This window comes from Lactuca sativa, chromosome 4 (genome assembly GCF_002870075.4).
Source record: "Lactuca sativa cultivar Salinas chromosome 4, Lsat_Salinas_v11, whole genome shotgun sequence".
NCBI classification, from domain to species: domain Eukaryota; kingdom Viridiplantae; phylum Streptophyta; class Magnoliopsida; order Asterales; family Asteraceae; genus Lactuca; species Lactuca sativa.
In genome coordinates, this window is record NC_056626.2 from 69,009,752 (window position 1) to 69,034,135 (window position 24,384).

Sequence of the window (24,384 nt, forward strand, 5' to 3'; positions counted from 1 at the left end):
TCTAGGTGAACTAAAAAGGGTGTTACACCTTTTTGACAAGGTTACAACAACCACAACGTCTCTCCTTACCGTATTGCGGTCCTTCTTGTAATCAAGAACTTGCATGATACCAAAATACCAAATTCAACCAAACCCTGATAATCCAACAAACTAATTTAAATCACTTTATCTACACATTATAATAGAGATAATTAGTTTCATATCATCATCATATGAGTTCTGAGTTATGAGTTATGACCCAATTTCCCAATCAAAAAAAACAGAACTATAGATAATCGGGACAAAAAACTCATCTGATATAACTATTTCATGATTTGTTAAGTAATTTGTACATTAGTCCATGGCTAATATAACCTATTAAAACCATAAATGAAAGAAAAAAAATCAAAAGAAACTAAGCTAAACTAATGGGAACATAAATCTAAGAAATGAAAATCACATTAAACTGAAATATGGATCAATCCCAAGTTTCTTCGAGTTTCACACAACCAAAGTCTTCTTATTGACACGTAAAACAGCATGATATGCAACAAAAAGTTAGTGTTTAGTACTAACAAAACTCAAATCATGAAAATAGTAATTACAGATCTGTCGACCACAATACAGGGGCTAATAAGAGATAACGTGGGCATGTGATCACGCATTAACATCCAAATTGCTCTCAGATCACTTATAAACGAAGACACAATGCTATTGAAAGAGAATTTAACTGATAGAAACCTAGTAGTGAGGAATTTGATCCGTTGAGTGTGGTTTACCTATCCGACAGAAGTAATCTCGCTGTTGGAGGATTTCTTTCCCATGAGTCCACTGACTGATGATGATTCGTTTCCCTCTTCGGCACTCCTATATATCGGGCGATAATATAATATGGCCATTTGTAATTGCAATGGAAATCCTGAGAAAAATATTTAAATTTTATCGGTATAAAATAAAGGGATTTGGTCTATCAACCTTTTTATTTTCTAAGTTGGTGGTTATCTGCTTGGATTCACATGTAAACCCGTAAACCCGATTATATGTATTATATGTAAAAAATAAAACAAAACTATATTTATGAATTAATAAAATATAGTAATATACCGCAAACCTTAAGTCCTAACACTCGTAACCCCAGATATAAATGTGTTGCTTATTAAGTTATTATTTTTTAGAGCATATGATATGGGCAACTTGAAGTCGTGTTATGACAAGAAGCAACAAGAAGAGGGGGTGGTGTTCATGGTGTTATAACACCATGTTAAAATGAGTGAGAGAGAGAGAGAGAGAGAGAGAGATAATTTGGGAAACCAATAGAAAATCACGTTGCATCTAGTCATGGCCACAACAAGAAGCAACACAACTAGATACAACATGAAGGGGGGGGGGGGTGTTGATGCTTCTTAACGGCATTGAGGATGCTCCACATCAGCAACAACGAGATGCAACATGACCCATACCTTATACTCTTAGGGATAATGTCATAAAAAGCCTTAAGTTTGACAGAAAATGTCGGTTTAACCCTTCGACAGATTTTTGGTTCGTTTATACCGCAAACTTGTCATTTTTTGTCGGTTTTGCCCTTTTTACATGTAATAGCAGGTTTCCAGGTTACCATGAATTATTTTTTGCGAAAAAACCCTTAAGCTTACAAATATTTTGCAAAAAAACCCTTAAGATTATAAACATATAAAATATAAATATATATTCAAAATTTGATAAAACTAAATAGTTTCTTAAAAATTAAATGTCAAAAATTATATCAAACTAATATAAGTTTTATTGAGCTTATATTATGAAACAAAAACTAAAACATATTTTTAGCTTTACATACGGTAAATTTATATTAGTTCGATATAAAATTTTTATATTTAAATTTTAAAAAAAATTACCTAGTTTGATCAAAAGTTGAATATATTTCTTATTTAATATTTAGACTTTTCAAAGCAAAATTAAAAAACGTCTTTTAGTTAATAACTAATTATGTTAAAATAGTTAAACATATGAATAATATGACAGTAATTACATTCAATTAATTTTTTTTAAAGGAAAAAAATATATTTTATATGTTTAAAAGGTTTTTATTTCAGAAATAATAAACTATTATATTTTTTATAAAAAGAAATATAATTATATAACAAATTAGACAAATATATTTATATTTTATATGTTTATTTTTTATGTTTAAAATGTTTATGATATTTTATAAAAAAAATATGATAATATTATTATTTATTTAAACATATAAAAATTATGATACATTATTATTTCTGAAATACAAACCTTTTAAACATATAAAATATTTTTATTTTCCTTTTAAAAAAATTAATTTAATGTAATTAATGTCATATTATTCATATGTTTAACTATTTTAGCATAATTAGTTATTAACTAACAGATGTTTGTTAATTTTGTTTTGAAAAGTTTAAATATTAAATAAGAAACATATTCAAATTTTGATTAAACAATGTAAATTTTTTAAAATTTAAATATATAAATTTTATATCGAGCCAGTATAAAATTTACCGTACGTAAAGCTAAAAATATTGTTTCAGTTTTGGTTTCATAATATAAGTTCAATAAAACTTATATTAGTTTGATATAATTTTTTACATTTAATTTAATATTTGAAAAGTTTAAATATTAAATAAGAAACATATTCAAATTTTGATTAAACAATGTAAATTTTTTAAAATTTAAATATATAAATTTTATATCGAACCAGTATAAAATTTACCGTACGTAAAGCTAAAAATATTGTTTCAGTTTTGGTTTCATAATATAAGTTCAATAAAACTTATATTAGTTTCATAATATAAGTTCAAAAATTATTTAGTTTTATCAAATTTTGACTATATATTTATATTTTATATGTTTATAAATCTTAAGGGTTTTTTTTGCAAAATATTTGTAAACTTAAGAGCTTTTTCACAAAAAATAATTCATGGTAACCTGGAAACCTACTATTACAGGTAAAAAGGGCAAAACCGATAAAAAAAATGACAAGTTTGCGGTATAAACGAACCAAAAATCTGCGGAAGGGTAAAACCGGCATTTTCTACCAAACTTAAGGCTTTTTATGACATTATCCCTTACTTTTTATGTTAGATTGGTATTTGGTGTTCAGAATGATTCATTCTAGTCAATGTAAAATGCTAAATTTTAATTAATTTAGTGACGTATATAATTCGTGTAAATTTAATATGTGAAAAGTTATCCAAAAATGACCCGAAATCAACCACGAACCCATATACCTAATCAGGTATGTGGGTTGGGTTGGGTTGATGATTCCACCAGCAAACACATATATTATATGGCTCAGGTTTGGTCAATATATTCTGAATCGCCAACCCGAACCTTATCCAATTGTCAGGCCTATATAAAACGATAAAAAAACATAATGAATCTTTATATATTTGGGATTTTAGGATATAAAGTTCCCATTTAGCTGTAGGGTTTTTCAAGAAACAAAAACCTTAATTACTGGTTTTTTGAAAATACTTAAAATGACTTTTGAATAACTATTTCAAAAATAAAACGATTTTTCAGTATTATATATAGCTTAATATTCATATAGGTGTACTAGATAGAACACTTGTACATGCAGTTGTGCCTGTTGATCAACAAACTCGTTATAGGGGAAGAGGAAAAGGTGAATGTTATCAAAATGTAATTGGAATTTGTAATTTTGATATGATATTCACCTTTGTATGGGCTGGATGTGTCACACCCCAAAATCGGAACGGCGGAAACGTTTCTGGGGTGGATGACATCATGTCAAGTATCACAACACATGCATTATAGTAATCAAAGTACAACAAAACATTGCATTAATAGAAATAGTTTTACATGGTTACATTAATACATCAAAATAATACAAGTAATAGAGCAAATACAGCGCGGTACTAAGCTATCTTCACCAACAGCTCTGGGGATGTACCTGTCTAATGCTAACCTGAGAATACAAGTTATTTGAAAAGCGAGTATCAGCATTTTTACAAATGCTAGTGAGTTCATAAGTATTTAGTGGCATTTCATTCAAATAACTTAATAAAGTAATAGTTTAAGTGTTTACTGTGTATTAGAGTTCTTTCCAGAAAATCCTCTATTTTCTTTTAATAAAGCAGCCTTCTACCAAGGCCGGTCAGTGATGTGTGGTAAAAAGTAGTTTTCCCTAAGTTGCTATCATTATCAAAATACTGAATTTGATTATTGAGGAAAGCAAACGACATCAGGGAATATCATATGCCTCAGCAGTGAGGACTGCTGACTAAGGCAAGGAACCATAGACTCCAGGAAAGTATCAAACGAACGACACGCCTGGTTCAGTCTAAAAAGTGGAGACACAGACCCCAGAAGGTACCAAATGAAAGGTACATCTGGTAAGGTCCAAAACAGAGGAGACAGACCCCAGACAGTATCAAATGAAAGATACGTCTTGTAAGGTCAAAATAGTGTGACTCTGAAATTGAATTACCAGCATACAGTGTAAATTGCTGGCGAAATACCGTTACCTTAAAGCCATGAATTATAAGGTAACCCGGGATACTCGTAACCATACTGACTAGAGTACCAGACGCCCTACAAGCGTCTAAAATGTGACATTTGTCACCCGTTGGCTTGGTAGGCCGGGACTGTAGCTAGCAGTCTGGGTGCGGGGTTGTCAATCCTGTATAGATCTATACACACAATGTCTGCTCTCCCTACAGGAGACTCTGGTTACCAACTAGACGGCGGAGAAGGCCGTGTCCTGAAGATGCATCCCAAATAGTGGGTAGAGACTTCCAACTAGTGGGTTTCTAATGAAAGCGTTGAACTAGAGGTAGAGACTTCCTAATAGTGGGTTTCTAATGTAAGTGTAGACTAGAGGTAGAGACTTCCCAATAGTGGGTTTCTAATGTAAGTGTAGACTAGAGGTAGAGACTCTTAACTGAACTGACTGAAGTAACCCGTATGTCTAAGCTTGTATACATAGTATATAACTAATGAATCAAACGACCTTCGGATGGACATCCGATCCCACCAGACCACATCTCAACGAAGAAAAGGAAATAGGGCGGACAAACCTTCCTAAGTCCTTCAATCATTATTTATATGCATCTATACAAGCACATACATACATCTAACTACGATTGAGTGTGTATTAAGTGGAATCATACAGTGAAGTATAAGTGTACAGTGAAATATCCGAGTCGTGAAGTATAAGCGTACAGTGAAATATCTAAGTCGTGAAGTATAAGCGTACAGTGAAATATCTGAGTCGTGAAGTATAAGCGTACAGTGAAATATCTGAGTCGTGAAGCATAAGCGTACAGAGTGGGATAATCGAATCGTGAAGTATAAGTGTACCAAGTACAAGTGTATCCCGAAGTAGAGACGACAATAAGTGAAGTAAGAGCGTCTATCAAGTATAAGAGGCTACAAGTATAAGCAATATAGAGACAAAATCCGGTATAAGCGTATTGCGAAGTGAAAGCGTTATCGAGTAGGAGTTTAAAATAAGTAAACGTGAAGCAGCAGTAACTAACAAGTAAAAGTATATATGAAAACCTTGGAAAAACCTTTATACTCAGGAAAATCGCATTTTGTATTCTTTGGTAAAATAAGTGTGAAAACCTTTAGAAATCTTTGGATCCTTTCATAAATCAGTTTGAAAATGGAACTTTGATAAATCCGTAAAAGTAAGAACTTGAACAAGTGAAAACCTTTTAGAAGGCCATTTATAGTGTCCTACTCGGTAAAACAATGTACAGTGTGGTAAAAATCTGGTGCATGCGGGTTATCAATCACATGTGATTCATATGATAACTGGCATGTTTAACTTGTATTCCCCCCCCCCCCTATAAAACATGTAAAAACATTTAAAAGGTTCATTCAGGGGTATGAACTCACCTGGTGTAAGTAGGTCCGACGAAGGTGCCGTTTGGGCGTTCGGTTTCTCGCAAGGACTTGAACACACACAATGACCTATTTAACATATGATAACATATGTTTACATACAATTAGCATATTTAATACTAATTTAACAATTATGCGCTCTCACAGGAGCGGAAAACACTTTGGTTAAGTGTTTGGGTGTCCCGGGTAGCGTTTAAGGGTGTGTATGGCTAAGGAATGGAGTTTACTCTCCAAGAATAAACCCTTATTACATAGTTTACGGCCCAGGGACTACTCACCATGAGTTTACAGCCGTAAACTCATGGTGATGGGTTCTAGGGTGGTTTAAGGCTTCTACTTGCATCATGGAATTATTCTAAGTACTTTTCCTAAAAGGCATGAGTGGGTTCAAGGGTCCTAAGGGCTTTATATTGGAGTTTACGGCCTAGGGACCCTCCTAAGGGATTTTACGGCCGTAAACTCTCACCCTTAGAGTTTTGTGAAGTTTCAAGCCCTTATTGCCTTGCTAGCAATTTCTAATGAAGTGTGATGCTATTTTGGGGGATTAAATCTATCATTTGGATGTGTTTTGGGGAGTTTACAGCCTAGACACTTTCTTGGGCCGTAAACTCCTTTTAATCCCTCCATTTCTTTTTGTTTAAGTCCTTGTTTCAATCCTAGTACTTTATGGTAAATGTCTAAGGCCATTTGGGGGGGTAAAAACCACACTTTTGGCACATTTAGGGGTGTTTACGGTCTTGGTGTATACCTGGGCCGTAAACTCCTTTTTCCCTTTCATTTCATTGTGTTTAATTGTGCTAAACCCAAAATACTAAGTCCCTAAATTATGTATGAAACCTAAGGGTGATTTGGGAGTGTTTTGGGGGCATTTTGACAAGTTTTTGAGGGGTTTATGGCCTAAGCATGTGCTTGGGCTGTAAACTCTCATTTATGACCTAAATCATTGTGTTTTGATGTTTAAACACTCCTAGGCAATTCCCTTAATTTATTTCCAAGCCTATAGGGACTAGTTTGGGGTCTTTTGGCCTTGTTTAAGGGGTTTACGGCCTAAGAAGGAGCTTAGGCCGTAAACTCCATTCTAACAGCTTCTAACTCCGAATTTTAGGCTATAAACATGAATCAATATGTTTAGAATAAGCTAGGGTAAGCGGACTTACAATTTGGAAGCGTTTGGTTGCGGATTCGGGGCGAAAACGAGTCTAGAGAGAGAGTATAGAGAGAGTGTGTAAAAAGTCTCCAATGGACTCCACTCACCTTTATATAGGGTTCCGAGTCGGGGCTCAGGGGAATTTCACCCGATACTGCCGTTAAACGGGGCTTTTGGTCGCACCCGATTTAGTGGTCGTAACTATAAAACTTAACATTTTCCAAATAAATGCAAATGGGTGTTATGTGTTTTTATTTCTTTTTATCACGACTTAACGGCATGTTAAATGTAACAAAATGGAATGTTTATTAAATTGACGCCCTCTAATTAACGGAACTTTTATACAGTGGAATATTCCGTTAACAGTAACGGGGAAATATAACGGGACAACTTGGGTTGTCACATCATCCCCCCGTTAGAGGGAATTTCGTCTCGAAATTCAGGTCTAGGCAAGGCTGTAGGTATGAATGGCCAAGTAGAGGTAAGGGAGTACTTCCTATACGGTTGTCCTCGCATTCCCATGTGATCTCTGGTTTGTGTTCGTCATTCCGACAGACCTTCACGTACGGGAGGCAGATTCCGTCTAGTGTAGCTAGTGGGTTTCCAACTGGTGTATCTACGGGGTTAGAGTTCTCAATGGTTTCTACCAAAATGAGTGAGGCACGAAGAGTGATGTCGGCAAATCACATATCAGGTGTAAGAAGTGGATCGATCGGGTGTGAATCTTGTGGTATACCGAGGGTAGTAGCGGCCTGAAAAAAGGTTGGACCAAGTCTCTGCGAGGAGTCTCGGATGGTCCTAGGCTCTCGGAAGGGTAGAGCCTTTCAGTACTTTGAACATAGTGTACTTTTATGGCAAGATCATCACTGGCGTGATCGCCATTCCGAAGTTCCTAACGTTCTCACTCATACTGTGTGTGTAGTCCTTCAGGTTGGTTCTTAGGAATCTCGAGTGGTCTTTGGTTTCGTGTTTTCTGTCAACTGGCTGATAGAGACTTTCTAGATCATCGAGTGGGTTGCGTGACTATGGTTATCTGTTTTCTGTAGAGTTTCTATCTCAAGCTTGTGCAAAAGGAATATGCACTAACGAAGCTTGAGATGCGGAAACCCTGGAGGTTGGGAATATAGGGTTTCACCAGACGAGTGTTGGACTATCTCGGGAGGTGGTTCTACTATCTCTGTGTGAGATAGTATTCGTGGAACACCTAATAGTCCAATTAATCTCTAAGACTTTGGTTTAATTCTAGCGTGGAAAGTGCATGCTCCTGCATAACCCTTCGACTAACACCAGGACTGGTGTCGAGTCTATAACCTCTTCGGGATCTGGGTCATGAGGCTTAACGCAACTACTTTCGCACTTTGATCAAGTATTCTTGGCTGCGAAGGTTATCCTGTGGTTCTCGGTATCCTAGTGTTCACTTCGGAGAATGTATTTTATCATCTATAGGGCGACGACGATTTCCTCCATGCAAGAGGGTGGATGATGATAGGCACTACTTGTCTATAACTGGGTGGACGAAGTGCCTAAGTAGTAAGGGCATCTACTGCAACTATTCTTCCGAAGGTTCTGAGTTTCTTCGGTCTAGGTCATCTCTAGTGAGTATAGGGTCTCATCACTCGGAACTTTACTGGCTCAACCCACAGTGATTTTCTGGACTCCGGCTCCTATGTTATGGAATAGGGTGAAAGTGTTTTGCGAGGAGGTTCGTGGTAGAGCTCATGCTTGGCTTAACTGTCAATACTTGATGTATTCCAGCAGTATACCTGGTTATAGTGGTCAGCCCCATGAGTTCTATTCTCTGGGTTCACGAACCTGATGTGCGAGGTGCGAAGGGTCTCCCAGGGGAATCTACGGAGTATGCTTCGGATGGTGGTCGTCTTCTTAGAGTATCTGCAGTGCCTTTCGCTTCAGTGTTTATCTTACTACGAGGGGTCGGTCAACAGTGTGCGGTACCTTCCCTTGGGTACTTCGGAAGGTTTGAGATAAAAGAGATGATTGACGGATCGCATTAAGTTTGATTATTTGTGTTAGGTTTAGGTTCGGAAGAACCTTTATTCGCCAACATGGCTATGAAGAAAGTTCTTTTTACACAGCACCAAGAATGAACATATGGTTGCACGAAGTCAAACCATGATCAATAGAGTCGTCGAAGTTGGCACACTTCGACATGACGTATAAAGTGAAGATCGATAGAGTCATGTGCCGAACAGGCACACAAGTTCTAGGCGTCTCAGGTTTCGTCCTATGTATCTCTACCGCGGATACTTGGACCGATAGAGTCGACGCAGAACTATAGAGAGTCCTAAGTGTTTCCAAATAGAGTATCTTTTCATGAACGGATTCTCACGAGGCATTTCTATAATCGCCTCACATATACTAGTCATGTATATTTAAGGTGGGGAGGACTGTTGACTGAGCGACCCCGCCCTAAATCCACAACCAAACGAGGAACAGGAAATGAGGCGGCATTCGCTCACTCTAGGTCTGTCCATCTTATATATACATGGTCGTAACGTATATGTTTAGCCATTATAGTTTTACCTAATGAATTTTAAATTTTATAACAGTGCTGCGACTTTCGCCTTACTGGGAAGAATTTACATTTGAATTAGTCTTTTATTGTTCTTAGTTTTGTTATCCGAGATCGAGAGACGTACCAAAAATCTACCGAGTTCCTTGACGCTTCCTCCTAAGCAGTAGAATTAGGCTCCTCCTGTGTCTTTGTTGTTTCTTTCAATTGGGCAATCCCTTTTGAAGTGTCCCTTTCCACCACATAGGTGACAAACTATCTTGGTTGCCGCGCTAGTGGTTGGTGTAATAAACTCTGTCGGGGCTCTGCAAGTACGGGAGGTGTGCCCCTTCCTGTTGCATCTAATACAGTGGAGTTCCCGACAGACACCATGATGATGGTAGCTGCACTTGCCGTAGTGGGGAAGGTCTCCTAGGTATGGTCTGCTTGAAGTCGGGAGGGAAGGGTTGACATGGGTTGCTTCCACTTGTTGCCCTTCGGAAGGTCCTTGGGCCGAGGTACTTCCCTCCTCCATCTTGGGTTTTCTCTTTAGTGGGTTTGTTTGAGGTTCTTGGGTGACTGGGTATGGAAGTGTTGGTTGTTGCTGTCCATTGCCAGGATCGGAATTCCCGACAGAGCCCTTGCTAACATTTACGGTATTAGCATTCAGGTGAGCCATGACAGCTGCTACGGCTGTTGAGACTGCAGCTTGGAACGTAGCTTCATCGAGTAAGAGAGTAGGTTTCTTGCTTGTGGACTGATTGCACTTCTTCGGTGGCATGGTTTTTCCTACACAGAAAGGAATACAAGGTGATAAGAGACGATGGCTAACCCTATACATTTCTGTCCTAAATGTATTAGGCATAATATTTTTCCTGTGCCTCGGGTACTGGTGGTCTGAGTGTCGACCTACATCCCTATGATGTAGTCCTGGTGATCAAGGTAGGAGTATGAGTATCGGAAAAAGGCCATAAGATGCGAGTCGTTCCTACTAAGTTACCTTTATACCGGGAAAGGTTTCACTCTCCGACCTGGAGAGATTTGAGAACGGTTCGGAACGAAACTGCGGAAAGAGAGGCTCACAAGGGCAGATGGCTAAAATTCTCTCAATAGAGATGCGGGGATCCGCCCTAATCGTGTATCTGGCAACAGGAAACGATGATTTACCTAACACATAGCGTGAGTAGTGTAATCACTAACTCACTAAATTGTATTATTTTATGGGTGTATTAGCGTGACGAACACGAGGAAAGGACAATTCCCGGGTTCCATGTATTGGCTCCCTCTGTCTGCCTCGTATCTTTGACTGGAATCGGCGTTGATTTCCTTCGGGTAGTTTCCTAGGGTTTTTTCTCGTATGGACATATTGAATCTCTACTCTGCCTTGCTTCCGAATTCCGACTATGGGTGTCATCACCTCATAAAGGGCGACTGGGAATCTCAGAAGTTTAGGCAAATTTCGCACAGATGTCCCTAAAAGAATATAGGCACTTGGTGACCCAGTTCATTTATTTCCGAACAGGAAATCTTCTCAATGAACTTCTTCGGGGTCGGAATCAACTCTTCTGTCAAGCACTGAAGAGGGTAGGGTTTTCTACAGGGTTCGCGCGAGAATGGAAATGTCTAAAGAATCCTAAGAGATTATTAACATTTCACTAGATGATCCATATCGAGTCCTGCTACGATTACACAGGGTATACAAATCATATATAACTTAGATCCGATAGGCCTTCGAAATATGTGATACTACTCTATATCCACATCCCAACGAGGAAAAGGAAGTAGAGCGAAACCACACATTCTTAGCCTATGGGATCCTTGTTATATATAACCTTGGGAGTACACCCTCTGTAGTCGTAGGTATATCAATAAGGATCTTTTTGTTCTTCACGCAAAGTTGTTTATGTTTCCTAAAATACCCCTATGGTATTTTAATTCTTGTTTGTTTCTTATCTTCTGACTATCATTCTGGGATTAGTGTGAATCTTTTAGCGTTCTAAAATACTCCTATAGTATTTTAACTTTATGTTTGGCTCTAGAAATCCTACTTGGTAAGTTTCAGACCTGTTGTACAGACTATCACTCCCAAGCACATGTTCATCGCATCTCAGATAAATGTAGTTGATCAGGTTACATTTATCCCAGCTTACGATTACATAACTGCCCAGGTTAGACTGTAGTGCTCAACATCCGAAGACTTTTATTATTGTTCTTCTTGTGATACTTTTGTTCGAGTGTTTAGATTTTGGATGTTATTATACTTTGGTAAAATATGGTTATAATTTAAAGTATAATTCTTGGTCAGAGTGTTTTATCCCTTTGTATTTATAGGTTGTATATCTTTTATGAATCGATATACTTAGCTCACTATAAACAATGCTTTGATACCAATCTGTCACACCCCAAAACCGGAACGGCGGAAACGTTTCTAGGGTGGATGACGTCATGTCAAGTATCACAACACATGCATTATAGTAATCAAAGTACAACAAAACATTGCATTAATACAAATAGTTTTATATGGTTACATTAATACATCAAAATAATACAAGTAATAGAACAAATACAGCACGGTACTAAGCTATCTTCACCAACAGCTCCGGGGATGTACCTGTCTAATGCTAACCTGGGAATACAAGTTATTTGAAAAGCGAGTATCAGCATTTTTACAAATGCTGGTGAGTTCATAAGTATTTACTGGCATTTCATTCAAATAACTTAATAAAGTAATAGTTGAAGTGTTTACTGTGTATTAGAGTTCTTTCCAGAAAATCCTATATTTTCTTTTAATAAAGCAGCCTTCTACCAAGGCCGGTCAGTGATGTGTGGTAAAAAGTAGTTTTCCCTAAGTTGCTATCATTATCAAAATACAGAATTTGATTATTGAGAAAAGCAAACGACATCAGGGAATATCATATGCCTCAGTAGTGAGGACTGCTGACTAAGGCAAGGAACCATAGACTCCAGGAAAGTATCAAACGAATGACACGCCTGGTTCAGTCTAAAAAGTGGAGACACAGACCCCAGAAGGTACCAAATGAAAGGTACATCTGGTAAGGTCCAAAACAGAGGAGACAGACCCCAGACAGTATCAAATGAAAGATACGTCTTGTAAGGTCAAAATCTTGTGACTCTGAAATTGAATTACCAGCATACAGTGTAAATTGCTGGCAAAATACCGTTACCTTAAAGCCATGAATTATAAGGTAACCCGGGATACTCGTAACCATACTGACTAGAGTACCAGACGCCCTACAAGCGTCTAAAATGTGACTTTTGTCACCCGTTGGCTTTGTAGGCCGGGACTCTAGCTAGCAGTCTGGGTGCGGGGTTGTCAATCCTGTATAGATCTATACACACAATGTCTGCTCTCCCTACAGGAGACTCTGGTTACCAACTAGACGGCGGAGAAGGCCGTGTCCTGAAGATGCATCCCAAATAGTGGGTAGAGACTTCCAACTAGTGGGTTTCTAATGAAAGCGTTGAACTAGAGGTAGAGACTTCCTAATAGTGGGTTTCTAATGTAAGTGTAGACTAGAGGTAGAGACTTCCCAATAGTGGGTTTCTAATGTAAGTGTAGACTAGAGGTAGAGACTCTTAACTAAACTGACTGAAGTAACCTGTATGTCTAAGCTTGTATACATAGTATATAACTAATGAATCAAACGACCTTCGGATGGACATCCGATCCCACCAGACCACATCTCAACGAAGAAAAGGAAATAGGGCGGACAAACCTTCCTAAGTCCATCAATCATTATTTATATGCATCTATACAAGCACATACATACATCTAACTACGCTTGAGTGTGTATTAAGTGGAATCATACAGTGAAGTATAAGTGTACAGTGAAATATCCGAGTCGTGAAGTATAAGCGTACAGTGAAATATCTAAGTCGTGAAGTATAAGCGTTCAGTGAAATATCTGAGTCGTGAAGTATAAGCGTACAGTGAAATATCTGAGTCGTGAAGCATAAGCGTACAGAGTGGGATAATCGAATCGTGAAGTATAAGTGTACCAAGTACAAGTGTATCCCGAAGTAGAGACGACAATAAGTGAAGTAAGAGCGTCTATCAAGTATAAGAGGCTACAAGTATAAGCAATATAGAGACAAAATCCGGTATAAGCGTATTGCGAAGTGAAAGCGTTATCGAGTAGGAGTTTAAAATAAGTAAACGTGAAGCAGCAGTAACTAACAAGTAAAAGTATATATGAAAACCTTGGAAAAACCTTTATACTCAGGAAAATCGCATTTTGTATTCTTTGGTAAAATAAGTGTGAAAACCTTTAGAAATCTTTGGATCCTTTCATAAATCAGTTTGAAAATGGAACTTTGATAAATCCGTAAAAGTAAGAACTTGAACAAGTGAAAACCTTTTAGAAGGCCATTTATAGTGTCCTACTCGGTAAAACAATGTACAGTGTGGTAAAAATCTGGTGCATGCGGGTTATCAATCACATGTGATTCATATGATAACTGGCATGTTTAACTTGTATTCCCCCCCCCCCCTATAAAACATGTAAAAACATTTAAAAGGTTCATTCAGGGGTATGAACTCACCTGGTGTAAGTAGGTCCGACGAAGGTGTCGTTTGGGCGTTCGGTTTCTCGCAAGGACTTGAACACACACAATGACCTATTTAACATATGATAACATATGTTTACATACAATTAGCATATTTAATACTAATTTAACAATTATGCGCGCTCACAGGAGCGGAAAACACTTTGGTTAAGTGTTTGGGTGTCCCGGGTAGCGTTTAAGGGTGTGTATGGCTAAGGAATGGAGTTTACTCTCCAAGAATAAACCCTTATTACATAGTTTACGGCCCAGGGACTACTTACCATGAGTTTACAGCCGTAAACTCATGGTGATGGGTTCTAGGGTGGTTTAAGGCTTCTACTTGCATCATGGAATTATTCTAAGTACTTTTCCTAAAAGGCATGAGTGGGTTCAAGGGTCCTAAGGGCTTTATATTGGAGTTTACGGCCTAGGGACACTCCTAAGGGATTTTACGGCCGTAAACTCTCACCCTTAGAGTTTTGTGAAGTTTCAAGCCCTTATTGCCTTGCTAGCAATTTCTAATGAAGTGTGATGCTATTTTGGGGGATTAAATCTATCATTTGGATGTGTTTTGGGGAGTTTACAGCCTAGACACTTTCTTGGGCCGTAAACTCCTTTTAATCCCTCCATTTCTTTTTGTTTAAGTCCTTGTTTCAATCCTAGTATTTCATGGTAAATGTCTAAGGCCATTTGGGGGGGCAAAAACCACACTTTTGGCACATTTAGGGGTGTTTACGGCCTTGGTGTATACCTGGGCCGTAAACTCCTTTTTCCCTTTCATTTCATTGTGTTTAATTGTGCTAAACTCAAAATACTAAGTCCCTAAATTATGTATGAAGCCTAAGGGTGATTTGGGAGTGTTTTTGGGGCATTTTGACAAGGTTTTGAGGGGTTTACGGCCTAAGCATGTGCTTGGGCCGTAAACTCTCATTTATGCCCTAAATCATTGTGTTTTGATGTTTAAACACTCCTAGGCAATTCCTTTAATTTATTTCCAAGCCTATATGGACAAGTTTGGGGTCTTTTGGCCTTGTTTAAGGGGTTTATGGCCTAAGAAGGAGCTTAGGCCGTAAACTCCATTCTAACAGCTCCTAAGTCCGAATTTTGGGCTATAAACATGAATCAATATGTTTAAAATAAGCTAGAGTAAGCGGACTTACAATTTGGAAGCGTTTGGTTGCGGATTCGGGGCGAAAACGAGTCTAGAGAGAGAGTATAGAGAGAGAGTGTAAAAAGTCTCCAATGGACTCCGCTCACCCTTATATAGGGTTCCGAGTCGGGGCTCAGGGGAATTTTACCCGATACTGCCGTTAAACGGGGCTTTTGGTCGCACCCGATTTAGTGGTCGTAACTATAAAACTTAACATTTTCCAAATAAATGGAAATGAGTGTTATGTGTTTTTATTTCTTTTTATCATGACTTAACGGTATGTTAAATTTAACCAAAAGGAATGTTTATTAAATTGACGCCCTCTAATTAACGGAACTTTTATACAATGGAATATTCTGTTAACGGTAACGGGGAAATGTAACGGGACAACTTGGGTTGTCACAGGATGGGAGGGCATAGCACATGATTCTAAAGTTTTGAAAGAAGTTGCATTTAACCAAACTTCTGGATTTTCATTCCCTTCACCAAGTTTGTAACTTTACTATACGTTTTATTATCTATATTATTTATATGATAAATTTGTCATACATCTACAAATAAATATTACCTTTGTGATGCCGCATACATCAACACCCGTGGATTTATGGCTCCCTACCGCAATACTAGGTAATGGTTACCCGATTTTCGAAGAAACAGAGCTTTGACTAAGGAAGAAATGTTCAATCATGCTCATGCACAACTTAGAAATTACATTGAACGTGCTTATGGTGTATTGACGGCGAGATTTCCAATTTTAAAACAAATGACTTCTTATCATTTTCCAGTGCAAAGAGACATAGTCATTGCTTGTGTTGCGGTCCATAATTTTATAAGGAAATACGATATTAAAGATGAATTATTTACGAACTTTGAACAAAACACTATGGTTACTCATAATGTGGGTGGTGGAGGAAATGAGGGTCAAAACATAAAAGGCATAGAATGGGGTTCAGAAGCCATTAACTATATGACTATTTTGCGTGACCAGATTGCTAATCAGTTACTTTCAAATGGTTCGCGCTAAATGGTGTACTTTTTTTTATTATGTATGACAATTTGTATTTGCATTTTGTATTACACTTTGTATTTGGATTTTAATTGATGTATGTTTAATTTGGATTTTATATGATAATTTGTGGTTTTATAATTTTTTTATCTAGCACAAGAGACAACACAAGGGTAATATGGTCATTTTTTCATTCAGCACAACCATTCAGATAAATAATCAAACAGCATAAACTCAATCAAATATGGACTCAGTCAGCATTTCTAACCCAGTCAGCTTCTAGCCCAGTCAACAACTATCAAACGACCCCTAATAGGACTTAGTCAAAGTACCTACTTGGACAAGGTGTTGAAACGTTTCAAAATGGAGAATTCCATGAAAGGTGAATTGTCGATCCATAGCAATACCAAACTGTGTAAGACTCAGAGTCCGAGTACCGATGCCGAAATAGCATAAATGAGTCGAGTACCATAAGCTTCTGGCGTATTTGATCAGTAAATAACAACATTATAGTACAAAAATAATAACATTGATACAGATAACTTGATGTACTCAGTAATTACATCAAACAGTTGGTAGGCATGATGAATTCTCACAGATTAAAACATTTCAGCTTAAAATAAAGTTTAGTTAAACTTTTGTTTAAAACGAGTATGAAAAGTCCAGAAAAATGATTACTTACATATGTGTGTGGGTTTGTCGATTAAGGAAGACAACAACAACTGTTGAATTGCAGTTGCCGACATACCTGATGCCCCAACCAGGATAAAAAGAATTAAATAATAAAGTAAGAGTAAAATAAATTGAATCAAATGCTTCTATGTAATCATTCCCTGTTAAATGATTCCCGACAAGATCCAAGAAAGGCTATACAACTGAAAAATGTAATTTAACCTGAACAACAAAATTTTGATTCACTTTTTCTTTATTATTTTGAAAATGGGAATGAATTCCTATAAATTTCAATGCCCATTTCGTGAACTTCTGGACTTTAGCAAGAACTTCAGATTTTACACTTCACCCCATTACACTCTTGTAAACGTTTATGTAGCCTACAAAAAGAAAAACAAGGTTCAGGGTATTATCTCTTAAATAACAGAAAAGATATAGGGGAAGGTGAAGGGGGAGGGTAAAGAACATTATTGTTTTGCAATTACGTATGAATCACATGAATTTGTAAAAACACTATGAAAAACACGAATTAGAATTTAAAATTACATTTTTGATACCCGCCTTCAATCAAGCAGATAGGATATTGAATCCTCTTTATGTGGATTAGAGAAAGAGAGAAATCCCTAAATATTAAGGATATATCGGGGAGAGAATAACCCTAAATTTTGAGGATATATCGGGGAGAGATTATAGAGAAACAGATGCAAATTTGACCCTAATTAAAGAGGTACGAACTTCATTTCTTCATCTATAGATCCGATCATGGAGAGATTTGTAGAAGAAAGAGTCGAGAAAGGAGAACAGTACATGTGGAGGCATGACCGGTGTGGAGGATAAATACATGGCCGCTTACCACCACCAAAATCATCGTCACCATCGACGTGAGATAGAGCCTGCAACAGTCAAATGATTTCATTGACATGATCTTGGCAACCTGTGAAGATGAGAGGATAAGAACCGATATTCAATTAAGAATTCTTGGCGTTGCAGAGATACAGGAAGGCAGCAACAACGCTAACTCCAGTAAAGCCGGCTATGACGCTCACTCCAGTCTCCGGCAATGGCATTCACTGTAGCGACGATAAATGATTGTTCTTCTTCATGGACTTTTTTGACGGCTAGGTCAGATGAGACATAAAAGATGTTCATGAAATATATGAGGAGGAATGGTTAACCGATGATTTTTGAAAAGGAAAATGAGAAAGCAGAACAAGACGTAAGACTGTTAAGTGTTTAAGAGACATGTGAGATTTATTTTGTTAAAAGTCAATATAATTAGCATGATTATAGGAAGTATTTGAGGAAGTTGTTTATAAAATTACTTAAATATCTTTGTTTATTTAATTAATTAATTATTATTTGTTTTAATTTTTGATTCGTCTACAATCAATCTTACATCTACGTAATATTTAGTTAGAATACTCTATATATACATATATACTAGTTTATAACCCGTGAAACCAAGGCTACAAAATTAATTAATTTTAATAGTTAGAACACAAAATTATTAATCAATTATAATCGTTAATTTAAATAAATATGTGAATTATATCACCTTATAATTTCTATTAATTTTATTTTAATTTTTATTGCATTGTTATTAATTTATTGTAATTAAAGTGAAAATTTTAAAATTTGAAATAGATAATTAATAGGTTTACAAATGGTATGCATTAATTAAGATGTTTAATAGGGTGACACATGGCAAAAAAAATGTGTATTAATTAGGAGGTGTAATATGATGACACATGTCAAAAGGATATTAAAACTATTCTTTTATTAGAATAGGGATATATATATATATATATATATATATATATATATATATATATACATATATATATATATATATATATATATATATATATATATATATATATATATATAGGATTAGGTTATTTTGTTTTTACTTAATATTGTATGCCAGAATGCACAAATCTGGACCAACGGATGAAACTAATCAATGGACATGATTTGAGGGTGTATGATACTACAATGGGATAACATGTACCATATAATCACACAAATTTTAGCAAAAGGGTATTTTGGACAATTAGTTATATTTATAAAAGGAAATTTTCGAATTTTTAGGGATAATAATTTCTCCTAATTTTAAAAATCTGATTTTTTTAATTAATTCAATTTTAATTCTAAAGTAATTTGTAAACATAACCGATTTTATTCTGTCAGAATATTTTTTTTTTATAGAATGATGTTTTTTCAAAATTTTATTCTATTAGAGTGTTATTGAAGAATAACAAAATTCTTGAATCCGAGGTTGAAAAACAACAACATTCTAATATATTTTTATACATCTGAACTTAAAATACAAAATTCATGCATATTTTTACAAACTAAAAGCCTTATACATTCTAATATAATTGTACATATTCTAAAAGAATATCAACAAAAATGAATAAAATTCTTAAAAAATGACAACATTCTTAAATTGTGAGTATGATCAAATTTTATTCATTCTTCAAGTTATTCCTATTAGGTCTTCATTGCGTTCTTCCAGCCATTCCTATCACAAATACAATAAAAACTAATAATCGTTAAAAATATGTTACTTGCAATTAACTATCACTTTATATATTCTGATAGAATAAATAGAATATGACATAATACATAGAATACATTATGGCAGAAATACACATATTTTATTCTGGCATAATACATTATGAAAGAATACATAGAATACATTCAAGTCATTCCTATCACAAATGCAACAAAAACATCAATATCTAACAATAAACACTAATTCATTCTGAAAGAATACAAACATTCTGAAAGAATGGATTTATATAAATAAATTCTGACAGAATACACACAAATCCATTCACACCTCATACTCAACTTTGATATCATAATAGACTAATTTCTTTTAAAAACAACACCAATTGGGTTTTCTTATACATGCAAGAGAGAAAAAGTAAAAAACAAACACTAATGGTATCCTATTGAGAATTAGTCAATTACTGGGAATTTGGCTTGAAGCATCTCTTATGCATTCTATCGAACACCTTTTGTGCATTATCAGATGCTTCTGTGTAAAAGAAAAACCACCAACAAAAGAGAAACTCAGTACAAACATAAAGGGTAAAAGGAACCAACAACATAAACCATAGCAACAACATAAACTCCAGGAAAAACCCACCACACTAAGCAGCAACAAACAATTGCACACAAGCCAAAGAACCAGCAACACATCAAAAAAAAAACACCAGAGGTAAAAAGGTCAACTACCCTGAAAACCATTCCGGACAGCAAGAATCGTAGAGGAGCCCTAGCAAGCAAGAATCGTAGAGGAGCCCTAGCAAGCAAGAATCGTAGACAGTTACAAATCGATCCAATCAAAACTCAAACTTAGGGGAACTCCATGAAACAGAAATGCATAGGAAGAATCCATAAAACAACCACATAAATGTGACCTGATGTGGAATAAAGAAAAGAAGCAATAAAAAAACAATCAAATTTATTGAAAAGCTAAGTGATTTGAAGCCAAGAAGAAAAAATAAAATGGTTTAAAAAAAATCGAACTCAGATATGAACCTAAACCGAAGATTACCGCCTAAAAATCGAAGTTATAGTCACAAACGAACTGAAGCAAAAAAAACGTACCTGTGATGAATCGTAGTCGCCACTGAAGCCTCGTAGTCGCCACTAAAGCCGCTGCTGGAGTTGCCAACAGAGATGTGTTGTAGATGACAATCTCGCCGGAAATTCAGAGATGTGTAGCATTGTTTTTTTACCCAGAAAAGAACGATCGGTAAGAAATCAGTAACAAAAACAAGAGGGGGAGGCATTGCTGGAAAGGAGGAAGAAGATCTGTAGATGCAAATGAACGACAAGGGTTATTTTTAGGGTTTTAAAATACTAATTTTCTTGCCTTAGTTGTAGGATTAAATTTAATGAGCTTATTAATTATAAATACAAAAAACCGAAAATGCCCTTATTTGATTTAATTAATTATTTAATATTTACTAATTTATGATTGGTGCATACATGCACACAATAGTTGCTAGGAACATTTGAACCTAGCTCTCTCTCTCTCTCTATCTCTCTCTCTCTCTCTCTATATATATATATATATATATATATATATATATATATATATATATATCATGTTTTAAACGGGTTTGTGATTCTTTTTTTTTTTTTCCTATTTTCCCTCTGTTTTGCCCTATTTACACAATCCTTTTCAGTTCCTCTTTTCCTTTGTTTCTCAGAAGTCGGTTTTGCTTAAAATTGACAAATCACAGCAACACACAGTGTAGCTATGATTATTTTTTTCCCAACCCAACACTCTCTTCATCTCTGAATAATCCAGAATTAAGAAAATCCTTGCAACACCCAATACAATGAGACCTCTACTTGTTTGTCAGTATTTCTCCTTGTCGTGCAAGAGTTCAGAAGTATAAAATCTACGAGGGAACTTCCTTCTGTTAGTTAGCTCTTACATCATCTACGTATCTTTGATAATTGTTATGAAGTTTACTCTTACATAGTGTGGATCACCTAGGCGAGGATGGAAGATCCAAACACTTAACCTCCATATAACTTTTGGTAATGGTGTTAGATTCGATCTTAGTAGCCCATTCACATGTGACATTGCATCTAAACATTGTTTAGAGGGCCACAAGTCATCTTCCATATTTTCCACCACAGGGTTTGAGAGATCATCTCAAATTAGATTGCAACACTCAAAACCAACTTATCACAATATCCTAAAGATATTACAACCCACACATAGATGAAAACAATGAGAAGAGTGCTAACATGCCTATCACACATCTAAGAGATTAGAATTCATACAATCAAGGGGAAAGTACCAAATATTTGCAGCAAAGAACTTACCTGCATGGGGAAAGTAAAATATGTTTGTAGTAGAGAGAGCATGTCTTTTTCATTTTTATCAACATATCTCCTCTTATATGACCAATCATCCCATGGCTCCGGTTTATCAACAAAAATATGTATATAGTGATCAAGAAAGAATTTATATTCTTCACATGTCTTTTCACATTGCACCCACTTGATTTCTCCAAAATCAAATCCATAAAGCTTTTCGCAAGCATGGATGTGAAAGATTATTGGTTTAAAGCAACATCAATTTAAATTGACTCCACATTGAATGTCAATTCACATAAATCATAAATCTCACATGTCACTTAAAATAACAACAGGTGTTGAAGCCTGAATGTGGGTTTCCCTTTAAAGCATGTAAATCAAGATTAAAATGGTGCCATAATTTGTGAATGTAAAATGATTTATGCTTGTAGATGCCAAATACACAAAGACCACTTAATGTAATTTTAAACTTTGAGATTGTCAAAAGAGTATTGTATTAATTAGATCCGGGTAACCACATAAATCAACATAATGTCAAGAAAGTGATAGAAGCAAAGTTGTCTATCAATGTAGAAGAAAGTAAATTACATTAAACCTACGGCTAGCCTTTTCACGTCATACCAAAAGAGACCATCAAATGGTCATTCATAACTGCATCTGCCAAGGTGCTACTTCTAATGGAGTAGTCACATATTTGAAAGCAAAGGACACAAAATCATATAAAAGGGAAATTTAATTGGTAATTGTATTATTAAAAGCAAAGGTTGAGTGACAACCAAACTCTCTGAACAATAAACTGAAAATCCAAATCCATTTAATGGTGCTTCTCAACACCTTGAAAATGCTAAAACATATGCAAATATAAAAACCAAGACAAGAGTGCACCAAAGTCATCGTTAATCTTAAAGATTAACATTCTTGCAATCACAGGGGAAGTACCACAGCTGACACCCAACTTTTAGACTTTTATCAATGGTGTCATGGAAGTAAGCATATCTCATGTATTGTAACTCATGATCAACCCACAACTCTGGTTTAATAACAGTAGAATACTTCAATTCGTTAATAAAGAACGCACATTCTCCTAATGTGTTTTCTGATGACATCCACTTCATTTCCTCAAAATCTAGTTTGTAAACCTTGTATGAACCTCCTAACTCGCGATACATCACACACAGGTTTTCATCCAAACTTACAAACTCCGGACATAACATGACTACCTTTGGAAAATTCTTGGTTTGGAGTAACTTCAATTTGGGCTCTGGATTGAGTCTCATTTCACATAAACGACAACCCACGTTTAAGGTATATATCTTCCCCTTGAAAGAAACTAAATCAAAGAAAGGAAAAGTGGATGAGACATGATTCCATGCTCCAGTACCCGCTATAGAAAACCAAACTTGATAGGTGAATCTATGTAACATCACAAAGGCCCACCCAGATACTAAAGGTGAAGAGACAAGGATACCTCTAACTTCTTTTAGATTAGTCCTTGCATTATAGGGGAAACAAGGGAAATGAAGTTCGTGCCTTGTGATAGGATTCACAAGCCTGAAGTCTTTGGTTTTCCACCCGAACAAGATCAGGTAACCACAAGTTATTCCAACACAGATCCTGCCAGCAGAACGAGGAAGGATGGTTTTGAATTTTCTTCCTTCAAAGTCCTCTAGGTAACACTCTTTCTTATAAGGACGATCAGAGATCCACAAGAACATAGGTGGTCTGGATGCCATAAAAATCTTCCAGTTATCAAGCGCAAGTGACCTCCATGATTTGCATACCCCACTAAATGCTAAAAAATCAATGACACCCAATTGCATCATAACTAAAAAAAGCAAATTATGGTCAAGATCTGACCAAGATGCCTCATCACTCTTGTCACAACTCGCGATCCTCTTCCTGGTAGATGATGACGCAACATGATCATGATTCTGGATTCTGGTTGTACTCCGTGTCTTAGCCATTCCTACACTGCAAAAGAAAAATAAATATTCGGGCGCTTGGTAAATGCAAATTCCACATAAGATACAAGAGTTGTAAGCATACACGTATATATACAGACAGACGCTATCTGTCGTGAATAAATGAATATTCACAAAATGTTGCAAGAAAAAGAGAAAAATGACGCTAGTGTATATTACAGTCATAGATACATTTAGATTTCAGAAGCCCAATAAGTGGACTAGTATAGCTAACCGAGATCCCTATGAAAAGAAAACATATGCGAACTAGTTGAAGTTGTTTTGCAGTACCATAACAAATGCATCATACGCTAAAAAAGGATAAGAACATGTACTCATCATCTCATTGCCAAATAGGTATCTCACCAACTTCTTTCCCCAAATCATAAAGCTTTTGTCTACGAAATATACATCTGGTTGATGCCATCGATGAGTATATTGTTGGGCGGTTGAAGGAATGTGAAGGAAAGAAACTTGTTTCGGCCACCAAAGAAGGGTTAAAGCTTGAAGTGACAAAAAAGAAGGTCAGAAACAGGAGTCTCTTAAGAGGGAGTTTGAGGGATGTTTTGTATCTATTCTCAGCCCGCTAATGTTACACTTGCATTGTTTACCTTTCATTTTTGCCACTACACTTGAACAGGAATA

At 36.1% G+C, this 24,384-nt stretch overlaps 1 protein-coding gene and 1 long non-coding RNA gene across 2 annotated transcripts; both read right to left on the bottom strand.

Moving 5' to 3' along the window:
* Positions 1-17,058: 17,058 nt before the first annotated feature.
* LOC111907717 (uncharacterized) lies at positions 17,059-18,173 on the bottom strand. Its single transcript, XR_002855646.2, has 2 exons — positions 17,735-18,173; positions 17,059-17,307 (listed from the first exon to the last, which is right to left on the bottom strand). It is a non-coding gene; the product is annotated as an uncharacterized LOC111907717 (long non-coding RNA).
* Positions 18,174-22,680: 4,507 nt separating this feature from the next.
* LOC128133447 (uncharacterized) lies at positions 22,681-23,742 on the bottom strand. Its single transcript, XM_052770899.1, has one exon. The coding sequence runs from the start codon at positions 23,740-23,742 to the stop codon at positions 22,681-22,683; it is 1,062 nt and encodes a 353-aa protein (XP_052626859.1).
* Between the last annotated feature and the right edge of the window lie 642 nt (positions 23,743-24,384).

Coding starts and splice junctions, on each gene's coding strand:
- LOC128133447 (XM_052770899.1), bottom strand. CDS start 23,742: ATGGCTAAGACACGGAGTACAACCAGAATCCAGAATCATGATCATGTT.